Source organism: Physeter macrocephalus, chromosome 6 (genome assembly GCF_002837175.3).
Source record: "Physeter macrocephalus isolate SW-GA chromosome 6, ASM283717v5, whole genome shotgun sequence".
Classification (NCBI taxonomy): Eukaryota; Metazoa; Chordata; class Mammalia; order Artiodactyla; family Physeteridae; genus Physeter; species Physeter macrocephalus.
In genome coordinates, this window is record NC_041219.1 from 46,747,833 (window position 1) to 46,768,836 (window position 21,004).

Consider the following 21,004-nt stretch of genomic DNA (forward strand, 5'->3'; position numbering starts at 1 on the left):
TCCTCCCGGACCGGGGCGCGAACCCGCGTCCCCTGCATCGGCAGGCGGGCTCTCAACCACCGCGCCACCAGGGAAGCCCCAAAAAACCCTTATTGAGAGCATTAAAAACACACCCCCAAACCAAAAACCCTCCCCAGTGCCCTCCCCTGGGTAGCTACTGCTGGGGGCTGATTCTGGAGGACACAGCTAATTTCCGGGGAGGACCAAGGGCTTGACACGGAGGACAGGCCTCTTTCTGGAAACTGTGAGTGGCCTTCAAGGACTGTGACCAGGGGAGGGGCAGTGTGGCCTGGACGGGGCTCCCCAGCTGACACTGAGCTACCGACCAAGTGCAGCGCCCTCCGCGCTTGAGCTGGATTTTGGAAAGAGAAGGTGCTGACGGCAGCATTAGTCAAGCTGCGGACCCGCCGCCGGGGACGCAGGCGACGGCGGTGAGTAACTCCTGAGCGCCGCGCGCTGCTGCGGCCTGTGAGATCCGCCATGACCTGCTCACCGCCCAGCCCGGGACCGCCAGCCTCACGCCCGCAGCGCCACAGCCGTTCTCAGAGGGCGTGCTCGTCCCTAGCGGCACGCGTGGGTCTGGGCCGAGGAGGGAACCACCTAGAGGTGTCCAGAATGGGTGACGGGAGTTCGTTTGAGGATTCGCCCGTGTTCTCTGGGATTCTGAGTGTCTGTTAACCCTAAAGCCACAGCGCGTCTGCGTGTCCCGCGGCTGGTGGCAGCAGCAGCGTGGCAGTGGGCGAGGCCGCGGCCCGTCGGAGGTCCTCGCTAGCTCCATCCCAGGCCCTGGCTCCTGGCTGGGCGGGACACGGCGCGGCCCGGTCACGCTCCAGACTTTGCTTCTTTACAGAGAGACGCTGAGAGGGAGGCCACGGGGTGCAGCAGACAGAAGACTGCGCTGGAAGCCCGGCCTCCGACAGCGGGCCTGCCTCTGCCTGGGGGCAGCCCCCCGTCCCGGTGCCTGTTTTCCTCCCTGGGCCCCGGGGCTCAGCACAGCCTGTGCCCACAGGGGCAAAGCCTTGCCTTCCGGTGGCAAGCGTCCTCAGCTTGAACTCCACGGTCGTGGCCTCGGGTCCGACACAGGCCCCTTCTAAAGTTTACCACTGGGCCCTGTGACCCCAGGAAGGGGTCCGAAGGGACACCGCTTTCCACCGCATTCCATCGGAGGGCATCACGCTGGCAGAGCATGGAGCCCAGTCCCCCAAGCGTTTGTACTCCACCGCGTGTCCAGGGCCGACCTGCCTCACCCCCGGTCTTGGAGGCTCCTGGCCTTTGTAAACAGACGTGGCAAGCGCCTGGAGGAGTAGTTTAATCAGTCAGGGAAGCCAGCAACAGCTGGGCGAAGACGGGGTGGCGATTAATATTTACAGTTACTAAAGAGAATTCTCCTGAAGTACCCACAAATAGAAGTATATATATCTTTATCTTTATATTCACATACACATAGTACTTAATTAGATGCTCTATCACGGGCAAGCAGAAATCTACAGTCTCCTCTCCCAGCACCTCTTTTCTGTCCCATCACAGAGTCCTGAGAGCCCAACCGCACTTGCCCGTGTCCTGGGCCCACGGCCAGAGGAGCTGGCGGGTGTGGACGCCCTGCCGGCATCGACACTGGCTTATCACAGCCCCCAGACGAGCCTTCACCACCCCTGCTTCCTCGGCCTGGCCTCCTGTCTCGGATCCTGCCTCTGAGAGTCCCCCTGAGACATGCCAGCCATGCCCCTCTCTCCCCTGGAGCACCAGGCAGAGGGCACGTGCAACCTCCATAGGTCAGCTCTGCCGGGGACCCGCCGGGGTGGAGGCCAAGCGTCCTGGTCCGGGTGGCGTCCGCCGGCGCCAGCTCAGGAGAGGGCGCTATGGGTGTCCTGGAAGGAGCAAGAAAGGCTGCCTTAAGCAATGTTTACCCACGGGGGCGGCATCAGAGAGTGCAGCCGGGCTGGGGTCTCTGCCTGGATGTGGTCTCGCCCGCCACGGGCTGGTCAGCGATTCCTGAAAGGCAGACGCCACGGCGATTCCCAAGGCGGCGTGGAGGCCCACGGAGCCGCCTTTAGCTTCAACTGTGGAGGGGAGGAGCCCTCTCCTCCCCGGGTAGCCGGCACCCCAAGCAGGGCAGCTGCACCAGGGTTATTTGTAGGGTCGCAGGAACCGGGACACCTTGGAGCGCAGCAGTTTAATGAAGGAGCGCGGGAACATCTCCTTGGACTCCTGGGCTGTGTACTTGAAGTAGTTCTGGGGATGTGCCAGCACGTCGAAGAGGGCCTTGATCAGCTTCTTGTCCTGCAAGACACGGGTGAGGCCAGGGTGAGGGGCCTGGGGCCAGGCCGGAGGGCGCTGGCCACTCGCCTCTGCCATGCCCGGCGCCCTGGAGGGGCCTGAGGGTGTCTGCAGGGACGGGGGAAGGGGGAAGAGGCTGGGCTGGCTCGTGTGTTTCAGGACCCTACAGACTCTTTGCCACGCATAGGTTTTTTGGTTTTAATAGCCTAATTGGTTTTTTTAATAGTCTATTCGTTTTAACTCTTGGAGTTCCAGTCACATTTTATCTTAAAAGGGTGCGCTGCAAAAACACAAGAGCCAACCCCCCCAGGTTGAAAACCAGAGCACGCGGAGTAGAGAGCAAGGCTTTGGAGGCCGATAGGCCGGACTGGAAACCGCAGCTGCACCATCTCCTCCCTGGTGCCTTAGCCCTGGGAAAATGGCCCTGCTGCTCGGAACGTGAATTATTCATCTGAACGACAGGGGTGACGATCCCTCCTCTTAGGGCTGGGCGGAAGAGGAAGTGCAGGCCTGAGAGCCAAGAGCCTGGCCCAGGGGTGCTCGGCACAGGTGTGCCGCGAGGGTCCAGGCGGCCCACACTCAGGCGCCGTCACTCACCAGCTGGGCCCCCTCTCAGAGCCCAGGGTCATCATCTGCAAAGTGGGGCGATGCCACCCCGGAGGAGGACCTCCGGTGACCGGCAGCCACCGCACCGCGTGCTTCCTGCCCCACGAGCTCGTCGTCTCAAGCGGCCGTCTTGGGGTGTGACTCGTCCCGGCACGTGCGAGCGGACACGCACACGCGCGCGCACGCACACACACGCACACGCACGCACACACACGCACGCGCGCGCGCACGCACACACACACACTCCCTCTCCCACGTGTACACATGCACCCATGCCCTCGGAGACACTGGTGGAGCTCCTCCCATGTGCTGGGCGCAGTGCCAGGTGCCGGGGACAGAGTGCTGAGGGGGAAGCCCTGTGGTTCCTTCCCCATGGAGGCGGGGGACGGGGGCCAAATAATCACAGGACAAACCTAAACTGCAGGCCTGACGGCCAAGAAGGGGGGCCACCTGGGGCCCTCAGAGCGCAACCTGGCTAGGGAGGCCCAGAGGATGGGACGCCTGAGCTGAGAGCAGGACGAGAGGACGTTCACTGAGGAGAGAATGGGGAGAGAGCATTCCTAGGAGGCCGTGGCCAGTGAGGTGGGGAGTGGAGGCCTGAGAGCCGCCGCGGAGGCAGCTGGTAGCTGTGCCGGGCTGGGCCTCGCTGGCCAAGGCTTGGTGCTAAGAGATGGGAACGCTTCTAGCTCTGAAAAGATGCTCCCAGCTGCAGGGCAGAGGGCCGGGGCGAGGACGAGAGAGTCAGGCACTGTCAACAGGACAGAGTCGGAGAGGCCAGGACGACCCTCTGGTTCCCACTAAACGGACAGGTACCTGAGGAAGGCGACGAGGGGCTTCGTGCCCCGAGACCCCCGGGTCTCATCCGGGTAGGGCAGCCAGGGGGCAAACCTCTTGGCTTACAAACTGCCTACTGCGTGCAGGAGTGCTCCAGGCCTGGGCTCGGAGACTCTGTGAGCCGTCCCAGTTGCTCAGACGCGAGGCGGGGCTCAGACAGCTGGCCTGGGGCCGCCCAGCTGGGAGGTGACAGCTGGGGCAGAAGTTAGCGAGGGACTGGCCGGCCCCGCTCTTGCCCTCCGCGCCACCCTCGGCTCCCAGGCTGGGGGTGCTGTCTGCCCAGGGCTGGGCCGGGGCCCGACCCCCAGAGCCCGAGCAGATCCCTGAGTCTGGCTCCTCACGGTGACAACCTCGGGCCTGACCCGGCCTGTGCCCGCCGTGTGACGGCCACAGCCCCCGGACAACTAGGTGGCTCTACTTCTCAGGACGTGGGTGGGATGAGGAGGGAGTCAGTCCCAAAGGCAGCAGAGGATTCTCCTGATTTTAAGAGACCACGCTGTCGAGCTCTCCCCATTTCACAGATGATTAAAGTGAGGCCGAGAGCTCATAAGGAACCTGCCCACAGGCACATCAGCAGGTCCTGGGCTAGAAGGACGGATGCACTGGACCAGCCCTGACCCTGGCCACCTGCTGCCATCACCTTCTCTTCTCCTGTTATCACTCTCCTCCCGTCACTTCTGTGCAGGGCTGGGGTCGGGGCTGGGGGCAGGGATGGCCCTGGAGCATCACAGGCCACTATCCCAGGATTATATGATCGCTTCCCATAGGGAAGCTCACTCACTTTCAAAATTTCCTGGTGATTCTCCGAGGCGTAGAGCCGTCCATCGCGGACGATATCTTCTATTAACTGCTGGTAGTCCTCTGTGAAACACGCCGGTGGGCAAGGGAGGAAGGTGAGGGTAGAGGCTGAAGGCGAAAGTCCCTCCTGCCTCCTCCTCCCCGTCAGCCTCGGCCCTCCCCCTGGGCTTCAGACTGCGTGCCTTTGTCTCCTCCACCCACACTGGTCTCCTCCAGGTTTGACTAGCTAGAAAACCCCTATACAACCCTCGAAACCCTGCTTGGGTAGCACCTCCCTCTGAGGCCCGCAGATACCACTAAGAGCTCCCTCATCTGCACCACCCTGTCCCCCTTATGGGCCTGTCTGAACCCCACAGTCCCCCAAGGCTGGAGCTCCCTGAGGCCGGGGAGGTGTGATTTGTTTCTGTGTCCCCAGGGCCAGCCTGGGTGCGCAGTGGGGCCACACTCACCGTCGTAGGTGACATAAGGTACTTGGAACCCTTTGCCGCTGTTGCCTTCATTGGATTTGAACTGGATCCAGAGCTTCCTGGAGCGGGAGGTGAAGGCGATGGGCCTCTCGTAGGTCTGGCAGGTCTCATAGGTGGTGATAGAGGTGGGTGAGGCTGGGGGCGGGGCAGGGGGCGGAGGCACGTCATGGTTGAGCTGCCCCAGATCCACAGCTCCTCACGCGGCCCCTGACCTCCTGCCACAGGCCTCTGGCCTCCCCACTCAGTCAGCCATTCAGCACCCATGGCACCCAGTCCCCCAAACACTCCAGCTCTCCAGTCCCCGCACTTGTTCCCTCGGCCCCAAACGCCCTTCCTGACCCTCAGCCCCAGTTCCTCCTCGTCCCTCTGAGACGAGTTTCTGTGCCTCCTCCTCCAGGAAGCCTCCCTGACTGCTCCACCCCCACCCTACTCTGTTTCCTCTCTGCTCTGTGAACACTGTACTACAGCCCCTCTCTATAGGGTAGTCACTGTCTCCCCGCCAATTGCTCCTCAAGGACAGGGCTCACGCCTGCACCCAGCACAGAGTCGGGGGGCTGGGGTGGAGGGTCAGTCTCTTCTCCCGGTGAGCAGATGAACAGGGTGACCCTGCTGACCCCTGGGGTGCCTGGGGCTGGCCAAAGGGTGCCCCACTTCCTCACTGCTCCCTGGGGGAGCTTTCCTGAGGTGTCCTCGAGGCGGGAGAGGCTGGCCTCCCTAGAGCTCAGCTCTGTGGACAGACTGGAGGGGAAGGTGCTGTGGACTGGGGAGGCTGGTGATGGGAATGGGCGGGGGATGGTCCTGGGCTGGGCTCTGACTGGCTGTAGGACGCTGGCCTCAGGCCTCCCATTCACACACTGGGGGCCACTTCCTGCTCATTAGCTACACTGAGTGGGCGGTGCAGGCACCCGGTAACGATGCAGCACGCGGTGGACAAGGCCCTCCCCCTCCCCGTCCCCCCACTCTCCCGCTCCTCTGGCCGGGCTCTGTGTATCAGACACAGCCCAGGCCCCGGTGGGCAGGCACGTTTCTGTGTCTGTCTTGTCCCCCTCCTTCTTCCCTCACATTCTGACCTGGAGCTTGCTCCTCGGGGGCACCGCGGCCTTACCACAGCAGCGAGGGGTTCTACCCAGTCCCTGGGGGGCCTCAGGGCTCCCCACCTTTCTCGCTGCCGTGGCCATCTGGGCACGCGCTCGTGCCCACCCAGTGCTGAGGGGCTGGCCCCTCGCTCAGAGTCTCACCCGGAGCCCCCCATGGGGGTGGTGAGCTGGGAGGCTGCAGCTCACAGAGCTGGGGCGCCCTGTGTGAGCGCACAGGCTGGCCCTTCACCACCCCTCCAAGCACAGAGCGGGGAAGAGGGCCTGCGGGGCAGGGGGTGCTCCTGGGGGCTCAGCCTGGGTGGTGTGGCAGGACGCGGGAGAAATGGGATGAGAGACTGGCTTGTGGTCAGCATCGAGACCAGACCTGACCAGATCCTGACTCCCACACTTAGGACGCACCCTAAGCTCTCCGGACCTTTCCACACAGCTCCGGAAAGCCCAGCCCCTGGGGTCGGAGGTGAGTGCCCCGCGGAGCTGTGCCGCGGGGGGGTGGCGGGCGGGTGGTTGAGGCCGCCCCCCTGGACGGCACGTACCGCTCTTCCTCATGACCAGGACGTCGCCACACCCGTCCTCGATGGGCAGGAAGATCTCGGGGACCACGATGAGGATCCTGCGCTTGGGGGGCGGCGAGATGTGCCACACGCACTCGGCATTGGCCGGGTAGTCGCCAGGGTAGTTGGGGGACTCGATGTAGCCCGTGTAGTCGCCAAGCTCGCCGCCGCAGTGCTGGTCTGTGGGCACCACGGCCCGTGCCCTGGTCAGGCCCGGCTGGCCCTCAGCAGCCTTGGCGGCCCAGGGCAGGGCTGCTAGGTGCTCCGCCCCCTCTTTGGCCCCCCTCTACCCGGCCCTCCCCGCCAGCAGGCCAGGCTCCAGGCCGGTCTTCCCTCGGGGACCCCTCAGCGGGGGGCGGGTCCCCGTTCCGTGTTGGTTCTCGGAGGCCCAGCCCCGGGTGCCTCCTTCCTGGGCTGCCTCACCTGAACCTCCGCGGCCGGGCCTCGTCCTGGCCTCCTGCCTGGAGCCGCTCGCGCCCCCGGCAGGCGCGTCCGTGCCCCGCCGCCGCCAGCTGCCCGCCAGCCCGTGCCCTCCTCCGTGTCTCGGCCAAGGCCAAGTGGGCCCCAGCGTCCCCTTTCTCCCACCCACTCGTCTGTGCACCCCTTTGCTCGGCATCCCCCGAGTGCCTCCCGGGTGCCAGGTGTGGCCCTCCCCGGGCAGCAGGCAGGCTCGGACCGGCAGGAGACACGCTTCCCTACCTTTCCAATTTTAGCTAAGCCGTGCATCCTCAAAGAGGCCAAACGTGATTTTTTTTTATGAGCTAAACGGTTCCTAGCTTAACTGCGGAAAGGAAGTTATGCAAAGAAAATTGAGTGTAAGTGCTAAACATACATAATTTTCTCACACATTTTCATTGAAAGATCTCCTCACATCAAAACTTCTGGGAGACATTTCACTTTCACCTTATCATTCCAGAAGCTTCCCTCCCACTTTTCCCCCACTTTTCCTCATTAGGACGTTTAAACACTTAAAACCCTGCCTATGCCAAGCTGCAACAGGAGGCCGCGAGCCCAGCCGGGGCAGCCCGGGCAGAGGGGGTGGCGTCCCCCTCGAGGATTAAATCTCCTTCACGGGCCATTAGGCTGTTCCAAACATGACCAGCAGCCCAGGAAAGGGGTCACTGGCTGGAAATTGATTAGGGAAAGGGTGAAATACCAGAACATATGCCCTAAAGGGCTCTGAAAAGTGAATTAGAAATCCCTAAAGACAGCATCCTCTGGGCGAGGCCCAGATGACTTGCTGGGGAGGGGCTCAGAGATGATCTATTTCCCAGATTGTCTTACGCTGCCACGTTTCTTTAGGCTAAAACGGAGCTTCCTACAGACACAGGCCGGCCTTCAGGTCTCCCTCTTCCGCCTGCACCCTTGGTACACCCCGAGCATCCGGCGCCTTCACAGCTGCAGGGTCTGGTGCGGGCAGCTGCCCCACGAGCCTCCTTGGCGCGGGCCCTGACTTTTCCCTCCGCAGACCCAGAGCCTGGAGTGGGGCCTGGCCCGGCACTGAGGCGCAGGTGAGCCATGGGAACCGACGAACGACGGCGCGATCAGGTCGCGCTCCGTGGAGCGCAGGGGCCCGGCCAAGCCGGCCGCACCCTCCACACCACAGGGTGTCCCACCGAGTGCATGTGCGGATGTGACGGGCCAGCGGGGAGTCACCGGCCTCCCGGTCCTTGTCACCGCGGACACGACCTGAGGTCAGGGCTCACCCTGCCCTCACAACCTGCCCCCAGTCCCCTCCCGGCACCCGCAGCTCCTCGGCCGCGGGAAGAGCAGCACCTACTTTTGCAGTGTGTGACGTTGGTGGAGCCGTCGAAGTCTGTGCTGGTGTTGCCCGGACAGGTGATGCAGTGGTTCTGGCCAAACTCGGGCTGGTAGGTGCCGACAGGGCAGCGGATGCACCGGTGGGTGGTGGTATTGTAGTGGTGGCCGGGGGAGCAGTGCACTGTGGCGGGGGGGGCGGGGGGGACCGGTGGGAAAGGGCAGGCGGCATTCTCCCCGGGGCTCCCTGCCCTCGAGGGCTGACTCAGCACAGAGCTCGAGGCCCCTCCCCATTGCCCGGTAACCTTCCACGCCCGCGCCCAGTTGCCGAGGGGCCGACCCCCCTGCTCCCTGCCCCTGCCCGCAACAGTGCAGGGTGTGCTGTGGACCACGGGTTCTGAGCAGCGAGCCAGGCAGACCGAGCCCCGCCCCGGGGCCAACATCGTCCTGCGGCTGGCCGCGTGGGATGCCCGTCTGTGCCTCCGCCGGGGATAATAAACGGAAAGTGAGATGCCGAAGGGCCGGCTGTGGAGGGAGGCGAGGGAAGGCGGCACCGAGGCGACCGGCGGGGAGGCCCGAGGAGTGCGGAGCTGGCCCGGGGGTGGGCCGTGTCTGTGCCAGCTGTGGCCGGAGCAGAGGTCGAGGGGCCACGGCGAGGACTGGGCTTTCCTCTGAGCGAGGAAGGCCACCGGCTGCTGCACTGGGAGTGGGCTCTGGGGGAGGGGGGTGGGGGCGGAGGCCCAGGCAGGACAGGCCAGGGCCATCGGGGAGGGGTGGCGGTGGCCTGGGTCAGGGTCACTCTGCGTCTGTTTATTTTTTATTTTATTTTATTTCTGGCCGTGCTGCGCGGCACGTGGGATCTTAGTTCCCCGACCAGGGATCGAACCCGCGCCCCCTGCAGTGGAAGCGCGGAGTCTTAACCACCGGACCGCCAGGGAAGGCCCAGTCGGGCTGTTTAGAAGCTAGAGCTGCAGGGGCTGCGGACAGACTGGCTGTGAGGTGAGGGGGAAAGAGCACTCAGAGTGACGCCAAGGCTCCCTTGAGCACCTGGCAGGAAGGGCCGCCGTGCGCTGGAGGGGAGCCTGGACTTGTGGACTCTGAGATGCCTGTTAGACACGATGTGGAGCTGTGGCCTGGCAGGAGGGCAGAGTCCAGGTCGGAGAGAGGCTGGACTGGAAACAGAAGCTGGGGGCCCCCGTGCAGAGATGCTACTTAAAGCGAGCAGAGGAGCTTATCCAGACTCAAGAGCAGCGAGTGCCAGGGGCCCGGGATGTCCCAGCACCCGGGGGCGGGGCTGGGGGAGGCTGAGCGGGGCCCCAGGAGCAGGAAGGGCGCTCCGAGGGGGCCGCGTCCCAGTCTCGGGAGACGCAGACAGGACTGACTTGGGCTCCAGCAGCTCAGGGACCCTGTGGGCCGCCTTGTGGGGAGCAAACGCTGGGCGGGTGTAGTGGGGTGACAGTCTGACTGGCTGGCGGGGATTCGGAGAGGATGAGAGGAGAGGAAGTGGAGTCCAGACACTCCTTCTGGGAGGCTAGCAGTAAAGGGGAGAAAACCTGGCAGGAGCCAGTGGGAGGTGGGGCTGGAGAGCTGGGGAAGATTCAGAGTCTGTATGTCGGGCCATCAGCAGGTGGGGAGGACTGTCCCTCAGTGGAGAGTCGAGCCTGGGCCGGCGGTGGAGCTTTGGTGGTGTGGAGGGGAGGAGGGGCCGCACTGCAGGGCCCCGGCAGCCCTGAAGACCTCTGACCTCTGACCTCACCCCGCTGCCCCTCCGCCTCCTGCCCCTCCTCACCTTCCTCCCCTCCCAACCTTCCTCCCAGTGCAGCTCAAAGCCTCCCCAGTGTCTTGAGGAGCCGGCGGCTGGGGGCCCAAAGCTCCAGGCTGGAGCCTCTGTGCCTGCCTGGCTCTCTCATCCGAGCCCTCAGGCAGGCCTGTGTTGGACCCCCGCCGTCCCTGTCCTCGTGTGCAGCACAGAGCTCGCCACCAGTGTCCACTGCTTGAGGCTCCAGGCTCCTCCTCTGACCTTGGAGGTTTGCCAGGGCAGGAAACGAGGGCCCTCCAGGGAAACTGACCCTGAGCGGAGGGGTGAGTCCTCACCTTTGGCCTCACAGTCTCGGAAGGCGGCTGTGCCCTCGCGCTTGGTGAGCAGTCCCCCTCCGCAGGGGAAGCAGCCCGTGCGCCCAGGCTCAGGCTGGTACGTGCCCCCGGGGCAGGCCTGGCAGGGCCTGAAGCCGTCGGTGGAGAAGAAGCCTGGAGAGCACTGGCCTGCAAGTCAGAGGTCACGGCTCAGGCTGGGGGCGGGGCGCCTCGGTCCAGGCCCGGCACTCAGCTCAGCCCTCACCTGTCCTGGGAAAGGCACCAAGGCACCAAGGCACCAAGGCGGGGGGCCGAGGGGGAGGAGTGCCCTGTGTGGTCTTGGTCAGGCCTGGCTTTTCTCCTCCCACCAGACAGAAGGGCTGTGGGTTGAGAAGTGGCCTTGCTCCAGAGCTGGGAAGTGTGGACACTACATGTGGAGGTGGGAGGTCGTGGAGGCCATTTATTTAGGGGGCTCTGCCCAGGGGGCGGGCCACACTGTCTTCGCATGAGGACCTGGGGCTCTTAAGCTCCAGGCTGATGCTGCCTTGTCTATCTGCCTGGCTGGGACTGAGCGGAGGGAGGGGGTTCTATGAGGGCCCCAGGGCACAGCTGGGACAAAGGGAGGAGACAACACATTCTAGCAAAAAGTCAGGATGTAGAGGGTATTCCGGCGCTGAGCGAGGCATGGGTTTAGTGCCTTCTCAGCCCCGACCCTGGAATTCTCTGCTCCCCCAGTGGCCTCTCTGTGCTCTCTGACAGGTCCTACCTCCCCTGGGGCACAGACCACACTCCTGGAGGGGGCAGGGGCCAGAGGGCAGCGGGCCAGTCTGCAGGGACTCAGGGCTGGGCTCTGATCTCCTCTGTCCCCCAGAGAAGGCTGGAGGTCTCTGCCACCCTAAGGGTCCCACTCACCAGCACACCTTTCCCCATGCATTCTCTTGGGTGATCTCCCCACAATGGCCCGGGAAGGGAGGCTGATGGGGGGAAGGCTACAAGCCCATTTCACAGATGAGGTTAAGTGGGAGTAGTAAATGCCAAAGCTCTTTGCGAACCAAATTGTGCTTGGTAAGTTGAAAAAGGGCTCTCCCAACCATCCAAAAGGCCAACCGTAAAGTTCTTTGTGTAGAGCACTGTTCTTCCCCAAGTATCTGGCCGCACTCCATAAAGCATTTCGACAATCATGGGTGCCCCATGAGGTGTCACGTGTTTGGTCAACTATAAAGCACTGCGTACCTCCGCTATAAGCTGACCTGTAAATGAGCAAGTGGTAAACTGTGAAGTCCTTTCCAGCCTGCATGGTGCCGTTTTAAAGGGCACCAAGTGCAGCCCAGCACCTGCTCACCACCGTGCACTCTGGCACACGCACTGTGGGCCTGCAACGCACTTTGTAAGTGCAGCTGCGTGGAAGTCCTGACAGGCTCTGGAAACGGCAAAGAGCTTTACAAAAGACCACGAGGCACCCGGGCCTTTGCTTTGGGAACCTCGGTGGAGACAGGAGGTGCCCTGTTCCCCCACCCCCGGCTCCTCTTTCCAGGGAGGGCCCCTACTCGCCTCCACACTCGGATACGTTGCGGGCACCAGCCAGGCCGAGCCTGTCGCTGCTGGGGCACGGCGTGCAGCTGAGCTGGCCGTTCCCGTCCTGGTAGGTCCCCGGCGTGCACGGCACACACTGGTCTGGCTCTCCGCTGAAGTAGGTGCCAGGCCCGCAGGCCGCTGCGGAGGCAACGTGGAGAGACTGCTGGGGGCGGAGGTGGGGAGCAGTGACCAGGCGGTCTGGCCGTCTGTCTGCGGGTGCCTCAAGCCCAGGCTCTGTCCTTCCACATAGGGCCCAGCTCTCGCCCCTGTGGCTCCGGGGGCACAGAGGGGCCCAGACCCGTCCCGGAAGAGCAGGGGGTAGGAGCCAGGCGGTGGTCATCTGTGAGGACCCTGTCCTGGTCTCATGTGCCCTCCTGGCTGCTGCCACTCGGGGTCCCCTGCAGACCCCTGGCCTCAGCCCTCTCGTAAGTGTCTCTGCGGGGACTTTCGTCCCCTCTCGGCTCCACATGCTGCCCTCCAGCCCTGGGCCCTCGGCCTGTGTACCAACGGCCTCCTAGGTGCCCCACAGTCAACTTCATCCAGACCAAGCTCCCCTGCCGGCTGTGGCGGAGCTGGCACCTGAGGACGTGGGGCTCAGGTGCAGAGGGGCTGGGGGAGTGGCAGGGGCCTGGGCGCTGAGGATACAGAGAGGCTGGGCTGAGGAGAGCCAGTGTGGTTGGCTGCACTGGCCACATAAGCAAACTGATGAGTAAGTAAGGGAACTGACTGAGAAAATAAGGAGAAAGGGAGCTGAATGCCTCACGGGACAAGATATTTAGAAACATGGAAAAATAACATGGAAAAAGAAGTTAGAAAGAATAGTCAGGTACTGAATTGGAGGTATTGGTATGAATTCATGGTTTTATAAAACACACACACACACACACACACACACACACACACACAGAGCTACAGGAATAGCATAGGTACATAGGTCTCCATGTAATATATGCATACCTATACTTTCTAGTTCTGTCCAATGAGAGGGCCTACAAGCAGTGACACTCCAGTAGCAGTGAGTATCTCAGCTTTCACTTTCTACACACTCTCCTCCTCTAAAAGGAACAGGGGTCCTTGGAGTTTTGGCTGATTCCAAGGCAGGGAAAGCACAAGCTGAGTCTGAAACATCTTTAGTGCCGGACAGTAAGAGAATGCTCAATGAGTGATGGAGCCATGTCCAAAGGACACAGGGGCCAAGCGGACGGGGCGCCCACTGGCTGATGCAGGGACGATCTGAGCACCGAACTAAGTCATGTTAGGAGTGGATTACAAGCCAGTGAGGAATCTGTGAGTCCACACTGGCATGAATGCATAGATATATAGAAAAATGCCAACATGCGGGAGAAGGGAGAGCTCTCTCTTACACTAGAATGCTAATAAATGTAGGAGGGATGATAGAAACAGAGAACACGGCATGGCAGCAATTGTAGAGGTGGCTAATTTGGTGGCTGTCGGCGAGTGGATGGCAGTTTGATGGGGGGCAGGGTGTTGGTGCACACTCCAGTACACCCCCATGAAATCCTAATCAATGGCAGAGGGAAAATGGTGAATTAAGGTGGAGGAACCAGCGGTGGATCAGGGCAATACCCTGTGCCTCCTGACGGGGGCGCTGAAGAGCAGACGTGGAGCGTGGTTTTCCTGCCAAGAACGCAGGCCCTGAGTCTGGTCACCAGGAAGCACCAGACGCAGCTGAGGGTCACCTTACAGAACTTAGGGCCAGCCGGGGGCAGGACGGGAGAGGCAGGGGAAGAGCCAGGAACTGCTCCAGATGAAGGATTCCGGAGACATGACCACTAAACACAACACGGAGAGGAAAGGGATGCTGTCCGAAGAGTTGGTGGAATTTAGCAGGTGATGTAAAGACACACAAAGCACGCCACACGCACGGGAAAGCATGACGGCGCGAACGCTGTAAGACATCCGCAATGGGGGAATCTGGATGAAGAAAATACGGAAGTTGTTTGTTCTGTCTGGCAGTGTTTCTGAAAGTTTGAAATGGTTTCAAAATAAGTGGTTAAAAATGAAAGAATGACATCCCCGAGTCCCTCCCCCTCCCCCCTTGCGGGGGAAGGGCGCTCTGCCTGCTCCACCGCCCCTCCCCCCACTCCTATATCCCACCTCCTCTGCAGCGGCTCCCAGCCTGTGTCTCCGGCCCAGGCTACACTCTGTGCTCCAGATCTGTGGCTCCAACCTAGTCAGCGCCTTCACCAGGACGACTCATGAGCGTCTCAGACTAACAAGGATAGCTAGGACCCCCGCCTCCGCCAGCCCCCTCCCCCAAGTTTCTCCCAGATCCGAAAACGATGCCATCTCTGCCCAAGTGGCCTGAACGGGTGGAGTCGTCCTTGAAGCCTCCTTCTCCCTTGCCTCCCTCTCCAAAGCGTGCTCTCAATTTCTCTCTTCCTTGTCCGCCTCTCCTGCTGCCCCTGGTTCCAGGCTCTACCATCTCTGGCTAGGTCTCCGCTCCGCTGCCGCCCTCCACTTGGCCTTCCCAGGGCAGAGGGCGAATGAGGCTGCTCCCGGCTCAGCGCGGGCCAGTGCTTCCCAGCGTGCCCAGGGCAGCACCGGGGCCAGCAAGCCCTCATCTGGCCTGTGGATGTGCTCACCCGGTGGCTGCCTGCCTTCTCTCCCACGTAACCGTCAACCCCACTGGAACTAGGACTCAGTCAAGTTCACCTCTGAGCCACCGGGGGCTGTCTCTAAACCCGTCCCCTCTCGATGGGGGCCGGTCAGGTCCCCAGCCTCGTTCACTGGACCTGGCCGCCCTGCCCACGGCCCCTGCGGTGGCCTGGCCTTCCCTGCTCCTTGCAGCACTGCCCCCGCCCCGCCGGGGGGCCCTCAGCCTCCCGGGCATCTTCACCCTGCTCCTCCTCTGCCCTCAGCTCCCACATGCCTCTGCTGGGAAGGCTCCTCGAGCCCCACGGACTGGTCCCATGCTCCTCACACCCCTCGGCTGGGGCCTTGCTGGCCTGTGCTCTCCCTGTCTCGCCCCTCCTCAGGACCGCAGGCAGGGTCACCCGTGTACTCGGTCCCGGCACCAGGGGAGCGCTCTTTAATGGCGGCCATCATGTCTAAGTGCTACGGCACTTCTCCCCGGCAGGACTCCTTGTCTCCCTGTCCCGGCCCGACGTGTCTGTCTCCCGTGGGCTCTTTACCTGGGCCCGCACGGAAGGAAGGACAGAGAAAGTCTGCAGGGCGACACTGGAGTGGCTGAGGGCAGGGACTCACCGCATTTGCCGTCCTGCAGCACCTGGCCTGTGCCACACGTCCCCTGGCCCTCCAGGGCCTTGGCCGGCCGCTGGGCCACCTCGTACTCAGTGCCCGCAACCTGGACGGAGAAGTGCTGCCGGCTGACGGACTTGCGCAGAGTCTTGACGGCGGCTTGCAGGCTCTGCTCCACTCGCCTCCGCACGCACTCGGCCTCGCAGGTGTCTGCAGGGGCGGGCGAGACCCGAGCTCGCGACCCCCCGCCCCGCCGCCGTGAGCCGTCTCTCCACCGGGCTGCCCTGCCAGGCGCCGTGCCGGGCCGCGCCTCTGCTCAGAGCCTTCCCGCAGCGGCCCCGGGCCGAGGCGCCCTTGCTGCGAATGTCTGACAGCAGGAGACGGAGGCTCCAGGGGACCGAGGCTCCGACAGGTATGAGCTGCTCAAGGGCCCCGCAGCAGATCTGAGCAGAAGCCCGGCCTCTGCCACTGCAACACGTCCCCTGCCCAGGGCACAGCTCACTCATGGGGGCCCCGCCTGCTGCTCAAACACCCTTGAGGCTGCCACTGCATCCAAGACAACATCCACCTCTGCCGCCATGAATCCCAGGCCCCTCGTGGTCCAGCCCCCGCCCGCCTCGCTAGCTCTAACCCCCAGCATCTGACACTCACCGTGAACTCTGCCTTCTGGCCGCCCTGCCCTCCTCACTGCTTCCGGAACACACCCTGCTCTCTCTGACCTCTGGGCCTTTGCCTGTTCTGTTCGCTCTGCCTGAACGCCATCCCTGCCACCAGTTCCACTTGGTGAACTTTGTTTTCAAGTCCCGATTCAAATGGCACCTCTCTGCGGGAGATTCCGGGCCCCTCTCTAGGGGAGGGCCCTCGGCGCTGTGCCCTGTTCGTTCTCACGCGCCCGCCGTCCGGCGTCTCCCTTGGCTGGCCGTGCCGCCAGTGCGGGGACAAGGGTCTGTCCCCTCTTGCCACAGCGTCCAGGGCCAGGCACACACAGCACACACTTGCTGACGGATCTCTGCTCCTCTGTCCCAACTCAACTCTCATTTACAGCCCAGAGGGAACTGCTGGTATGAAACACGAGCCAGCATCCCACAAGGCCCCTGCTGGAACCTGGGAAAGACAGGTGCTTGGCTGAACGGTCCTGGGGAGGCTGCAGGCATGGGCCCTTGCAGGCCCCGGTGAGGGCGTGGAGCTGTGGGGAGAGGCCTGTGGCTGTCACTGCAGGACCCAGCCCTGCTCCTCTCGCGGCCCCGGGCCTCTCTTCCACCCTGGGCTGGGCAGCTGCTCTGAGGGCCCGGCCCTGAGCCCTGCCAGTTCCCCCGCTTGCCTGGCTGGCCGCCACCTCCGGTAGCCGTGGCCTGGTTGGGAGCCTGGCTTCGTGCCCAGCAGACCTCCCACTCCGCTGTCCTCGCTGAGGCCCTCAGCACCTCACGAGGGGGCTCCTCACCCACCTGAGGCCTCTTCCATCTTTGTCTCAACCTCGAACTCTGCTGTGATGTGGGTCACCTCCTTGGATGGGGACTTTCGGCCACGGCGCCTCTTCTTGGAGGAGTCACACTTGAGGGTCACAAAGGTCACGTGGCAGTTTTCTGGACAAGGAAGGGGCCACTGTGCAAAGGTGGCACGGGGCGGGGAGCACGGTCCTACCTCACCCTGCACGCAGACTGCTGGTGGCCAGCTCCCGCCTTGCCTGAGAGGCCATGTGCAGACGGGGAAACTGAGGCTGGAGAAGGCCAGGTCTCAGGAGGGGCCGGGGGTGCTGAGCCAGGCCCTGCACCCAGCCCTCCCGAGGCCATCACACCACTGCACGGGAGGCCCTTCGTGCATCTGCCTTGGCAAAGCTGTGCAGCCCCAGCTCAGGGCCGCTCGGCCCAGGTTGCGCCTGCTGCGTGCCAAGGTTTGTCAGATTTGAGGAGGAACCCTAAGGTGTTCGGGAATCTTCGTGGAAACAGAGCTGGCATGCTTTCCCCCTGGTCCTTTTCCCCAGGCTCTCCCCCAGCCTGGAACGCCCTTCTGCACCACCCTCACTCTAGAGAGAGCCGCTGAGTGAGCCCGAGATGCCTCCTGTTTGGACACGACCAGGCTGCGCAGAAAGCCCTTGCTCTGGGGAGCTCATTTAACCCTGAGTGAGGCGGGCCGATGGACCCCAGGGATGCCTTTCCGCTCAAATGCCGGCTTTCTTCCCCAGGGACACCACCACCGTCCACGGTCCACCAGGCGTGGCTCCTGGGGCTCAGGGTCCACGGTGGTGAGGACGAAGAGAGGCCCCCACCCCTGGAAACCCAGTCCCGCTGGACCCTGGGCCCCCAGCCCCCAGGCCTGGGGACCTCCCCCCGCCCCCCGTGTGGGTGGTGCCAGGGCGGCCCACTCACCCAGCAGCAGCTGCCTCACGGCCTCCTTTGCCGGCTCCCGGCTTCGGGGCCGGAGGTGGCACTTGGCATCTCGAATCTTGAACCGGGCCTTCTGCCTGATGAGGGTGGCAGGGGCACCTGGGGAAAGTCCAAACCCCCCCAGGTGGCGGCCTCTCCCTTGGGCAGGGAGGTGGTGGGGCCGGGGGCTGCGGAGGGAGTGCCTGAGCGTGAGGGGGCTGCCAGGGGGACAAACCCACTGGGAGCCGTGGGTGGGGACCTCTGCCACCTCGTTTCTCTCCCTGACAAAGGTGCAAGGGTGGACGGTGGGGTCATGCTCGCCCCAGGGGCCATCCAGCCAGAGGTCGGTGGAGGAGGAAGGGCAAGCCTCGTGCCTTCTCCCCCATCACCAGGGCCACTTTATGTGGCTGGTGCTTTCAGGAGAAAGGGCAGCAAGGACGAGAGAGGGAAGCAAGGAAGGGAAGGGGATGTGAAATGATACAGACGCCAGAGCCGCTGATTCCTTCCACGAGCAAAGCAGACCCTTGGACCAAAGAATCCTATAGTCACAGAAGCTTAGGATTAAGCTTCGTGTATGTATGTATTAAGCATATCATTGAATGCAGCATCCGGAATAGGAGAAGCTGCTGAAGTACAACCTCCTGCCGGCAGGGGATCTGGCTGTGTCCCAGAGTGCCTGGGAGTGGGCGTGCCTCCAGTATTCCTGGGGGGGGGGGCGGGGGGGAGGTCTCCCAGGGGAGCTCTGACTCTGGGCGTTTTTAGAACCTTGTGGCCGCAGCAGATGTGACTCCCTTCACTGAAATGGAATCTGAGATCCATAGACCCATAGCACTTGAGGGTCACTAAGCCACTCTGGAACTGTGGCCCAGAGCCGCAAGGGCCCTTCCATGGTCCACTGCCCTTGGGCTGGGACTCAGCTTACAGCCTGCTTGCTTCTGGGTCCTGGCCCTGCTCTTAGCTCCCTGGCACCCTGAGCCATACCGGGCAGGCCCCAGGCCAGGAGGCCTTCCCTGGGCCATGCCCCACTGTCTCCCCCTGGCCTGGGGCTGGACGGAAAGTCAAGGGGTCCCGCAGGTGCGGGCGGCGTGGACAGGCCAGGGACTACCTGAGCAGCTGGGCCCGGTGCTGGAGCCGGTGCTGTTGCGTTTCTGTAGCATCTTGCCCTGGAGGCCCGGGACACCGCAGCTCAGGCTGTAGCTGTCGTCCGAGTCTGTAGAGAGGCCAGGGCTGAGGTGGGCCTGGGTGCCCCCCCCTTCCAGCACCCGCACATCCTGGGGGCCTCGGAGGGGTCACCGAATGCGACGAAGGTCAGGACTGACCCTCACGTCAGTCCGTTTCCGCTACACGACTACAGGCTAAGCGGCTGGGCAGGAATGCGTTCGCTGCACTTTTGAGAAGGACGCTGCGGCCCCCCCAGAACCGGACAGCAGCCCAGGGTCACTCAGTGACCAGGCCTGGGGGTGCTAATTCCTAGGTTGGGCTCCTCTCCTGGAGAACAGCGGGGAGCGGAGGCTGGACCCCGGGGAAGGGAGCCCTGCCCCCCCACCCCATCCCGGGGACAGCCTTGGGTTACCTGGCACGAAGAGTGTGTGGGCCAGGCAGGAAAGAGAGCAGCTTTCCGCACCGCCCACCTTGCTGCAGGACAGCTGGGCCTGGGGTGAGGCCTCGGCCCGAGAAGGGCACTTGCCCGTCTCTGAGGAGAAGGAAGACACAAGAGGGGCTTGAGGGGCCAGGGGTGGCTTTCTGGAGCCGGCAGGGCCCCTGAGCATGGACCAGCGGGATCTCCCACCCCACGTCCGTCCCCTGGCCAGACCGTCTTGGTGGGAGGGGGCCGGGAGGTGGCAGGGTCCACGTCCGTTCGGACGTAGGGGGACGCTGGGCCCCGGGGGCGGTTTGCTCCCTTCTCCCTCCAACACCTGTCCAGGCTCTCTGCGAGAAGGTTCACTCCCCGTGCGCCCCGATCCAAGGGCGGGGCTGGATCCTCCAGAGCAGGTGTCCCTGCCCATGTGGGGAAGGGAACGGCTGAAAATGGCCATGGACTTCTTGGCAGTGACTAAGCAGGGGAGGGTCTCTGGGAAGCCCTCTCTGGGGCGCAGCCCCCAGGCACATCCATGAGGTGTTTGAAGATGTCCCACACTGAGCTCTTCAGAGTTTCTCATGTGGCGTCGCGCCAGGGAGCAGGCTGAAACAGGGGACTTAGCTGGAGTAAGAGATTGCTGGCGGGGAACTGCCAGTCCGGATGATCTTCGACATGCGGCTGAACACTTTCAAGAAGAGCCTTGAAAGGACACAGTCTAGAAATGGAAACAGACTCACGGCCCTCCAGATAAAACATCTGGCCCCCAAGCAAACTCAAGGCCAAAAGTCCCTCGTTCCCAAAGAATCAAGAAGCTATGAACGACAACACCTGCAGAGAATACAAACCCAAAGGGCCGCTGAAGAGCCCGTGTTCTCACTGGTGAAGCAACGGAAGGACAACCGTCCGCAAGGACAACCTTCCAAGGGAGACGTTAGCCCCCGGCAGTTCCCTGTACTTTCTTTGACTTCCTAGAGGGGCTCGTCAGCGACTACGGACGGACAACACAGCTTCCTTGTGCGCGCCCGGCCCTGCACGTGCCCGCACGTCCTTGTGGGGATGTGGAGGATGCAGAGCACTGGTGCGTCTTTCCCGGAGCCGGTTCTCAGGGTTCTGTTGACAGCAAGCACCTTCTAGGGGACGAGGCAACATCTCCCTCCAGACGAGAGCAGCCTGGCTTCCGTTCGCTACAAAAGCGAGGGGTGAGCTTCCCACGCTGGGCGTCCTTCAGCCAGGATGCAGATGCCCTGTCTACACATCCTCCTGGCTGGACGGGACCTGGGGGGCTGCTGGCTGTGCTGTGAGTTATGAGGCCCTTGGACTCTGACCCGGGGGCCCCACGAGTCCCGCTGGCGCCCACGGGACGGGGGCAAAAGCTAACTTACTCAGCTCGCATGCAGGTGAGCTCTGACTCTGCTGTGTAAACCGTCCATCCCACCACCTTAGGACATCGAAGCCCTCAGAGAAAAGTGTAAAGTCGCCTAAAAAGCAGGAGGGAAGGCAAACCGACTGGCAGTAAGGAAAAAATGGGGAAAAAAGTACATTTGCCTGATTGTGTGTCTGGTTGTGAGAGAATATGCAAGAAGATAAGAAGAAGCAAATCTGAAAAGGGTCAGGGATTTGTAAAAGCCTTGAGGGGACATGAACTTGATTTGCTTTGGTTTATTAAAACCACTCAAGTAAAAACCATAATTCAAAAAGAGTCATGTACCACAATATTCATTGCAGCTCTATTTACAATAGCCAGGACATGGAAGCAACCTAAGTGTCCATCGACAGATGAAAGGATAAAGAAGATGTGGCACAT

At 62.7% G+C, this 21,004-nt stretch overlaps 1 protein-coding gene across 2 annotated transcripts in view; it reads right to left on the reverse strand.

Moving 5' to 3' along the window:
* Nucleotides 1-2,084: 2,084 nt before the first annotated feature.
* SCUBE1 (signal peptide, CUB domain and EGF like domain containing 1) overlaps nucleotides 2,085-21,004 on the reverse strand; it is a 137,741-nt gene continuing 118,821 nt past the window's right edge. For both annotated transcript variants that reach the window (XM_024127391.2, XM_024127390.2), the window contains 12 exons: nucleotides 19,195-19,314; nucleotides 18,727-18,831; nucleotides 17,625-17,741; nucleotides 16,704-16,841; nucleotides 15,265-15,468; nucleotides 12,013-12,174; nucleotides 10,483-10,650; nucleotides 8,411-8,572; nucleotides 6,613-6,810; nucleotides 4,965-5,117; nucleotides 4,499-4,578; nucleotides 2,085-2,280 (listed from right to left, as the gene is read on the reverse strand). In XM_024127391.2, coding sequence (XP_023983159.1) covers nucleotides 2,128-2,280; nucleotides 4,499-4,578; nucleotides 4,965-5,117; nucleotides 6,613-6,810; nucleotides 8,411-8,572; nucleotides 10,483-10,650; nucleotides 12,013-12,174; nucleotides 15,265-15,468; nucleotides 16,704-16,841; nucleotides 17,625-17,741; nucleotides 18,727-18,831; nucleotides 19,195-19,314 — 1,760 coding nt within the window. In that variant the 3' untranslated portion in view covers nucleotides 2,085-2,127. The remainder of the gene's footprint in view (nucleotides 2,281-4,498; nucleotides 4,579-4,964; nucleotides 5,118-6,612; nucleotides 6,811-8,410; nucleotides 8,573-10,482; nucleotides 10,651-12,012; nucleotides 12,175-15,264; nucleotides 15,469-16,703; nucleotides 16,842-17,624; nucleotides 17,742-18,726; nucleotides 18,832-19,194; nucleotides 19,315-21,004) is intronic.